At 43.1% G+C, this 9,305-nt stretch overlaps 2 protein-coding genes across 3 annotated transcripts in view; one reads left to right on the top strand and one right to left on the bottom strand.

Moving 5' to 3' along the window:
- Positions 1-1,036: 1,036 nt before the first annotated feature.
- On the bottom strand, positions 1,037-4,820 carry LOC116058063 (E3 ubiquitin-protein ligase TRIM21-like). The gene is made up of 3 exons (XM_031310666.2): positions 4,612-4,820; positions 2,546-2,880; positions 1,037-2,287 (listed from the first exon to the last, which is right to left on the bottom strand). Exons 2-3 carry the CDS (start codon positions 2,876-2,878, stop codon positions 1,052-1,054), a joined length of 1,569 nt encoding a protein of 522 aa, XP_031166526.1. The 5' UTR covers positions 2,879-2,880; positions 4,612-4,820; the 3' UTR covers positions 1,037-1,051.
- A 2,202-nt stretch (positions 4,821-7,022) lies between these two features.
- The window catches only part of ehd4 (EH-domain containing 4), a 47,533-nt gene continuing 45,250 nt past the window's right edge, over positions 7,023-9,305 (top strand). For both annotated transcript variants that reach the window (XM_035994452.1, XM_031310664.2), the window contains exon 1: positions 7,023-7,522. In XM_035994452.1, the coding sequence (XP_035850345.1) occupies positions 7,293-7,522 (230 nt within the window). In that variant the 5' untranslated portion in view covers positions 7,023-7,292. The remainder of the gene's footprint in view (positions 7,523-9,305) is intronic.

The raw sequence follows: 9,305 nt of genomic DNA, 5'->3' as shown, positions 1-9,305 counted from the left end.
CCCAGCATAAATTGATTCAGAAAAAGGTAGAAATAGGTGCATAAAAATTCACCAGAATGCAGGAAATTAAGTGTTAAATGCTCAAATTTTTCAGGGGGAGGACCCCCAGACCCCCCCATCATAAGTCACCATGCACACAAATCTGGAAACAGAACCCTGGCCTTTGGGTTGCCAGACCAGTTATGATTAGACCACATATTGGTGCCATCTAACTTACATGCAAGCTAGAAACTAAAATGAACATACATTGCTACTAGGGGTGGTACGGTTCACAAAATCCACGGTTCGGTTCGTATCACGGTTTTAGGTTCTGTACGGTTCTTGTTATTTCTTCTTTTAATCTTTAACACTCCAGAAATATACTTAAAATTAGCATATTGAATGCATGTTGCACAATACATGCACACAGTGGCAGTTCTATCTGTTGTTTGATTTCTGCTGTCATCATAGGTAACATGAAATCCAAAATGTTCCCACACACCAGACTATATACAACGCTGGAGCATCCTCCAACTCTGGGCAGCCTTCCTCATCTCTCCACCTGACATCTCTACAGTCTTCCTCATCTCTCCACCTGACATCTCTACAGTCTTCCTCATCTCTCCCACCTGACATCTCTACAGTCTTCCCCATCTCTCCACCTGACATCTCTACAGTCTTCCTCATCTCTCCACCTGACATCTCTACAGTCTTCCTCATCTCTCCCACCTGACATCTCTACAGTCTTCCTCATCTCTCCCACCTGACATCTCTACAGTCTTCCTCATCTCTCCACCTGACATCTCTACAGTCTTCCTCATCTCTCCACCTGACATCTCTACAGTCTTCCTCATCTCTCCCACCTGACATCTCTACAGTCTTCCTCATCTCTCCACCTGACATCTCTACAGTCTTCCTCATCTCTACCACCTGACATCTCTACAGTCTTCCTCATCTCTCCACCTGACATCTCTACACGTGACGTGACCTGCAGCAGCAGCGCTCCACTTGAGTAATAAATAAATTCGATCTGACAAAAATCTTTTAAACTGACCTTTGTCGTTCAAAAAACTCAATCGCAAAACTCAAACTCGTCTAGGGCAACCAAAGGGCTAGAGCAGGCCCTGCTAACAGGAGAGATGATCAGAGGGACAGAATCGTCATTGTCACTGGGATTGAAGAATGAGAAGAGTTTCTCAGTGAAGGAGCAGCCAGTAAAGGAGTAGATAAGAGCTGCAGCATCTACATCATAAAAGGAGACCAGACCCTCCTCATAATCCCCAAACACCCCCACCTTCTGAGGAGGAGACTTCAGAGAGAGAAGGACTGGAGGGTCAGCACCAGCTTTATACTCATATCCATTTCTCAACACTATAGTCCAGTAACCATTCTGAGGGCTCAGTGGGACTGCTTTCTTCCTGTTGTTTGAGTAACCATACTGAGGGGAGGGAGAGGGGTATAAGACACGGGGAGTGCGAGAGTTGAAGGAATAGTGGGAAGGGAGAGAGTGGATTGAGAGAGAGGAGTGAGATGGGGGGTTCAGTGTGATTTCTACCTTCCTGTTGATCGACTCTCTGGCCACTCCTAAAGTCCATTCAGTCTTTCCTTTAACTTGAACCTCAAAATAAAATCTGCTTGAAGAGAAACTCTGTTTTCCTAAAACACTAGCACACTCAGAAAATCTCTTTTGGTTGTCTTGGAGATTCTTACTCACATCACCAAGATTCACTTGTTTCCCATCATCAGACAGGATGAGTTTAGGATGTGCTGTATCAGGATCAAGAGTCACATCCACTGCATACTGCTGGACCCTCTTCAGCTCAGACTCAGCGAGCCACATCTTCATCTCTTTACTGAGTGTCTCCTCCAGCTGAACCACAGCTTTCACCACAGTCCCCTCATATGATGATGGACGGACGCTGACCTGCGTCCAGTCCTTGGTGGGTGGAGGTTGTTGGAGGTTTAGGGACTGGACACTCTGGAGAAGATGGAGGTGGTCTTCAGAGCGTAACACCTGCTCCACCTCAGTGCTCCTCTTCATCAGCTCAGAGATTTCCTGTTCCAGCTCTTTGATGAAAGCTTCGGCCTGTTTTTCTGTTGTTTTCTGCTTCTCTTTGATCGTGTTGATGAGCTCATTCAGGCCTCTCTCAACAGACTCCTTCAGAGAAGTGAAGACCTGAACACCTTCTGCTATCTCTCTGTCTGCATCTTCCTCACTGAGGTCGACTGAGTGTTTGATCTCCTGAATCTTCAGTCGTCTCTTCTGGATCATCTGCTGAATTTCAGCCCCTGTCTTCCCCAGCTCAGCCTTCTTTCCTTCATATCCTTCTTTCAGAGGAACAACATCATGCATCTTGTGATCTAAAATAGAGCAGAGCATGCAGACACATGTCTGGTCGGTCTTACAGAACAGCTCCAGAGGTTTATCATGCTCCGTACACATCCTGTCTTCCAGGTTCTCCACAGGGTCGATCAGCTGATGTCTTTTCAGACGTGAAGCTGTCAGATGAGGCTCCAGATGAGTCTCACAGTAGGAGAACAGACACACCAGGCAGGACTTCAGGGCCTTCAGTTTGGTTCCAGTGCAGATGTCACAGGGAACTTCTCCTGGTTTGGACACTTGTTGCTCTGAGCTGCTGCTGCTGGCTTTCTGTTGAGCTGACTGTCTGAACTGAGCGACCATCTCAGAGATGAAAGTGTTGACGTGCAGCTCAGGTTTTGTGTTGAAAACCTTTTTACACATTGGACAGAGGTACTGGTCATTAGTATTCCAGTGTTCAGTGATACAGTTTTTGCAGAAGCTGTGTCCACATGATATGGCGACAGGATCAGTGAACACATCCAGACAGATGGAGCACAGAAACTGATCTTCAGATGACAGATAGTTTGCAGAAGCCATATCTACACATAGTGTGAAAGAAAAGAAAACATTTTATTGAAATTACAGTTTTAATTAAAGCAGCAAGCAGTGGTGAATGTCCCCTCGTACATTCACGTCGGGGATACTGATGGAGCGCTGGTCAACGTGGCTGTGCATTTCCGTGATAATCAGACACTGTGCGCTTGAGTTAGACATTATTTTGCATGAGTGTGTGGCACTGAAAAAGACGTATTGTACATTTTGTACCACTTCCTATAGCCACAATGTGGCAATAGAGAACATACACTGATGAAACGTCAACACCATGTAAATTTCATGTTAATCGGATGATCTATGTCACATACAACTAACTTCCTGTTGTCAGTAGGTGGCACTATGACTATGACTTAATATAGGCATGTAGATAGTAGTCTTCAGAAATTTAGGGCAGATTGGACAGTCAATTTACAACAGCGTCCTGTGTTATGGTGAAATATGGACATTGCTTCATCCCAACCCTGGTGTGTGTTTAGCAGCGGTATGGATCCCGCTGGCCAAGCCCGACCTCAATCCCTGCAGAACTTTGCATGTATTGCAATTTTCAGAAGTTTTTAAGCATCCCAAGTTCCTCAGAAATGCAAAACAAAAATAATCTCTACAAAAACAATATCTTTTAGTGACAGGGACCATTGAGCACCTCATGGTTTGTGTAAAAAGGTATTTAAGTAAATCATATTATGGTGAAGTTGTTAGGGTTGTGGGTTTCTGTTTTATTTTGTTAACTCTTGCTCTGTGTTTTGATTGATTCCTGTTTCCCTATTTGTTCTGTTGTTCCTGAACTCATCGTGTATATTTGGCTTGGTTTACTTCCTGTATTATTTTGTAGTCTTTGGTTTCATGTGTCTTGGTTTAGCTTTGTTTCCTGTTTGAGTCTGATTTGTCCCTAATACGTTTCACCTGTTGGCCCCCTCCCTGCTCGTTTGCCCCTGTGTTTAATGTCCTCTGTTCTGTTCAGTCCTTATCATGTCATCATCGTTGTCGAGTACTGCTTTTTCCTGTTTTCTACCGTACGTATCCCTTTGGTTTGGACCTTTTGATGCCATAGTGGAGTCCAATTACTACTTTTGGAATTTCTACCTTGTTTGGATTCTTAAAGACTCATGTAATCCTGGATTATTTTCTGTTATAATGAATTCTACACCTGCATCTGCCCTATCGTGTCGTGCACTTTGGGTCCAGAATCCTTTTCCTGCCTCAGCACTCGGCCAGCCCTGACAGAAGTGTTTCAACTTGCACCGAGCTGTGCACAAACCAGCCCATTAAAGTGGGGCGTCAAGCTGAAGCGCTACTCTGATGAAACAGCACAGAATATGTCCACATCCTGTTATGTAGACCAGTTTTTATTAAAGAACAGCACTGCTAACAAAGCTCTGCTCACTGGACTGTATTTCCTCCAGCTGCTTCACATTAAAAGCCTTCCACTGGTTCTCTGGTGGAGATCTTTTATTGTGAAACAGCCAGAGGAAATAGAGAAAGTAGTGTGTAGGAGGCTATCAGTAACCAGTTCCTAAAGTCCTGAGAACTGACACAGAGAGACTGTATAAAGCTGTTAAAGTGGACTACTGTATAGTGGGCCTGCAGACAAACAGCCATAGTTATATAGTTACACATTTCACAAGTAATTAAAAGAGTGGAACTTCCTTTCTGAGTCAAGCTGAAGTTTAGTGTTAATCCTGGTTGTTGAAAGTGTAAATCTGATCAGCTGTACTCACCAGTGTTTGGCAGAGACTCTGCTGTGTTGTTGAGAAAGACCTGATGAAGTCAGTTTGAGTTTTCTTTCAGAGAGAAACAGAGTCTTGTCTCTACTGCAGCGTGGCTGACACTCTGACAAACTTCACTTTCATTTCTGGAGTGTGACGTTGTATCTCTCCTCTTTCCAGTGTTGCTCCTCCTCTTACTGCAGCTCTGTGGTCTGTTTCCTCCCTCTCATGTACACTCTCATTGTGAAATACCAGGATGTTGTCTGGTTGATATGGAGCAATGGTCATGCTATAGGCCTAACTAACAATTTATTATGTGTGTTGAAACGTTAATGTGCCTCAGCTTTCTTTTAACTAGAAGAGTTTAGTTTATAGTTTACTGGAGAGACGTCACAGACATCTGCAACGTTGCATCAAATCATACAACAAATATAACATGTCAACAAGACAATCAGAATATCAAGAAATAAAATATATACTTACACATTAACTATAGGTCTTTTCACACATTGGATATGTAACATTGGGGAGTTAAAAATATCATCAAAGATAAAGAGAGTTACTTCCTGTTTGCTCTCATGTTGTATGTAAAGTGTTTTGCTGGATTCATTCATTCATCCACACAGTTTACATGAATGAAGATTGAATATAAAGGTTTTTTAAACATCTGCCTCTGTAGCAGCAATATAGTATTTTATATTGTAATAGAAGTGATATAATGTAATGGGTAAAATAAGAATGTTTTAGATATTCAGCTGAAAAAAAAAGACAATTACACACACACACACACACACACACACACACACACACACAGACAGAGAGGAGGCAGTGTTTGTAGAGCTTTATATAAGACGTATATTACCTTAAATTCAGCTGAATAAAAGAGACTTAATGCCAGACTTCATAAGAAAATATCCCTCTTTAAATATCTCATTCTCAGCAACAAAAGTACCCAAGTGTCAGAGCTTAATATAAGATGTAAAACAAACTAATAGTCAATTAGTAAATTTGGCTAAAATAAAATTCACTAAGAAGGTCAGTAAACTCGTAATTATAATTTGATTATCAGCGATGCACGAGAGCAAGGGTTTCTTAAATACACTAATTTTTTAGTGGAGTTTGGCATGAGTTTCTCTTCAGGGTTTTGACATGTTTAACCTACAAATTATGTGAAGCACTTCCCAATAAAGTCAGTGTGTGTGTGTGTGTGTGTGTGTCTGTGTGTGTGTGTCTGTGTCTGTGTGTCTGTGTGTGTGTGTGTGTCTCTGTGTGTGTGTGTGTGTCTTTGTCTGTGTGTGTGTGTGTGTTTGTGTGTGTCTGTGTGTGTGTGTGTGTGTGTGTGTGTGTCTGTTTCTGTGTGTGTGTGTGTGTGTGTCTGTGTGTGTGTGTGTCTGTGTGTGTCTGTGTGTGTGTGTGTGTTTGTGTGTGTCTCTGTGTGTGTCTGTGTGTGTGTGTCTTTGTCTGTGTGTGTGTGTGTGTGTCTTTGTCTGTGTGTGTGTGTGTGTCTCTGTGTGTGTGTGTGTGTGTGTCTGTGTCTCTGTGTGTCTGTGTGTGTGTGTCTGTGTGTCTGTGTGTGTGTCTTTGTCTGTGTGTGTGTGTGTGTGTGTGTGTGTGTGTGTGTGTGTCTTTGTCTGTGTGTGTGTGTGTGTCTCTGTGTCTGTGTCTGTGTGTGTGTGTGTGTGTGCGCGTGCGTGCGTGTGTGTGTCTGTGTGTGCGTGCGTGTGTGTGTGTGTCTGTGTCTCTGTGTGTGTGTATGTGTGTGTGTGTGTGTGTATGTATGTGTGTGTGTGTCTGTGTCTGTGTGTGTGTGTGTGTGTGTGTGTGTGTCTGTGTCTGTGTCTGTGTGTGTGTGTGTGTGTGTGTGTGTGTGTGTGTGTGTGTGTGTGTGTGTGTGTGTGTGTGTGTGTGTGTGTGTGTATGTATGGTGTACTGCCAGACGTCATCCAGCAGGGGGCGCTACAGGACACAGAGACATAATGTCACGTGCTCTGAATCACCTGCAGCCACACACTCTTAAGGCTATTTATTTAAGAAAGTAAATCGCTTTAAAAAGAAACAGAGATTTTTTTTCTGCCATTAAAATAAAATCAAGACAAAATATTTTAAGAACACTTTCTAAAACGTTTTATAGTTTGTTTGTAAAAATGATAACTACTGGCTTTATTAATGGACAATACGATAAAACTATGAGCTATGTTCATTCAGATATTTATTCAGAATTTACCAAAATTATAAAACTGTTGCATGTTTACGAAACAGAGAGGCTCCAGTCCTCAAATGTTCTGCAGCTGTATCTGTTTCTATTATAAAACAAATGCGTGTGTGTGTGTGTGTGTGTGTGTGTGTGTGTGTGTGTGTGCGTGCGCGCGCGTGCGTGCGCTCCAGGCTGCGTCACAGGGAAAAGGGAAAGGGCGGTGCCCCCAGGTAGGAGCACCAGCAGCGGTCACATCATCACACAAATACACTCACACACACAGAGGAGGCTGTGTGTTCAGAGAAGCGGAGACTCCCAAGGGTCAAACACACACACACATACACACACATACATACATACACACACATACACACGCTCAGTGTGAAGGACGAACTGCGCGAGAAGGAGACGAAAACAGCCGGAACATTTGGAAATATCGAAACAGGGAAGTTGGACTCGAGCGCGTCGGCTTCAGTGGTGGAAAAGTGTCATCGGCAGCATGTTCAGCTGGGTGAAACAGGAGCAAGGTGGACGCAACAAGGAAGGAGAGATGTACCAAACGGTGACGGAGGGACTCCAGAGCCTCTACCTCAAGAAGCTGCTGCCGCTGGAGGAGACATACCTCTTCCATGACTTCCACTCCCCGGCCCTGGAGGCGGCCGACTTCCAGAGCAAGCCCATGGTGCTGCTGGTCGGCCAGTACTCCACTGGGAAAACCACCTTCATCAGGTACTAAACAGCGCCGGGGTCGCCCCGGCCGGAGGCCCGCGTGAACCCATTTTACCTGCTTGTATAATCAGTATTATTAGTCATAAAGCTTGCTGGAGGGGGCAGATAGTTAGAGAGTTACATTGCATGTGTGGCAAAACCACCTTTATTAGTTGTCAACTCAGTTTAAACCCACTTACACGTTCTATGGTGGAACTTAATGCCAGTCATCGTATGACAATCTGCCTATTTAAGGCATATTTCGTTATAGGTAAGAATACAGAAGAGTAAGCGCATAATCTAAGATGTCAAACAAATGTCTCGTATTTTGTGATGAATTCGGCGACCATAGAATTCACCAAAGCCCATCTGTATTTTAGGAAAAGTACCAGTTTTGTGATGTGGTTCTCAGTTCTTGATACGCGCCTGCTCTGTGCATTCTGATAGGAGGCGGTAGTGAAAGCAACATGAAAAACGTGAAATATCATTAAAAGACTAAATGTTTGGGGGATCAGGTTTGTGCCGAAGTGGATAATGTAACATTCGTAAGTACAAAATGTGTCCAGTCTTTCTCTACCATATATAAATATTTGACAAACTGCAATATAATCTTAATTAGGATATGTTTTTATTGGAGTTTGGTATGAGTTTCCCTTCAAGGTGTTTCACATTATTTGACCTTGGTAAACTGAGAGACACATTGAGTTTGTTGTGAAAGCCAGTAACACCGTTTATGGGTGGTTTCGTCCAGCTGCTTACAGACAAACTGACATGTATGAGCTGTAGCTGTAACTTTAGTTTTCAGAGCATTGTGACAGCATGAGCACCAGCTGAGGCTTATGGGCACTGTAGGACTATTAAACATGACAGGCTCTCTGTCAGATGTTTGGGATGAGATGCATGAGATATTTCCTCTCTGTGTATTTCTTTGGATCGTCAGTTTGGTGTAACTGAGCTGCCATTGTTCTGTCGGTTTGACTCTTTATTCTGCAGCTGTGATATTTCCGGCTGTTTTTGTCATTGAAGAGTCAGATGTGATTTTGACAAGAGGACTGATGCAGGGCAGGGAGACAGCTGAGCTGATTAGTTGTCTTTACTGAATGTTATTTCAAAAGAAAACGCGCTCAGGTGCAAATAGTTCATTTTTTATGAAAGAAAAAGTCACACTTGTGTGATGTTGGCTTGTTAAATGTGAATATTTTCCAGTTTCTTCACTCCTCTGGGACATAAACTGAATATCTTTGACATTTTTAGAGACCAAACAGCTAATCCATTCATCCAGGAAATAATCCACACATTAATCCAGCAGGGAAATAATTGATAGTTTCAAACATTGCGGACAGTTTCATTTTTCTTCAAACTTTATTCGTGAGCCTTTTAGTCAGTAATTGTTGTAACCAAACAGAAAAAAGGGAACCCTTTTTATTCATTCAGGCTGCATGTAACTGACCCATGACCTCATTATTTTTTTCTTTCTTAAATCTCGGCTGTTTTCTGCCCAGAGGCTGGCACGTTGTCACGAGGTAGAGAGCTGATCTACACACACACACACACACACACACACACACACACACACACACACACACACACACACACACACACACACACACACACACACACACACACACACACACACACAGGGATTTGACAGACAGACAGACAGACAGACAGAGGCACACACACATACATACATACATACATACATACATACATACATACACACACAGACAGACAGACAGAGGCACGCATACAAAGACACGCACACATAGACACACAGACACACATAGACACACATACATACACA

This window comes from Sander lucioperca, chromosome 18 (assembly GCF_008315115.2).
Source record: "Sander lucioperca isolate FBNREF2018 chromosome 18, SLUC_FBN_1.2, whole genome shotgun sequence".
NCBI classification, from domain to species: domain Eukaryota; kingdom Metazoa; phylum Chordata; class Actinopteri; order Perciformes; family Percidae; genus Sander; species Sander lucioperca.
The sequence above is the reverse complement of the archived record's forward strand: the minus strand, read 5'-3'. Positions and strand labels throughout refer to the sequence as shown.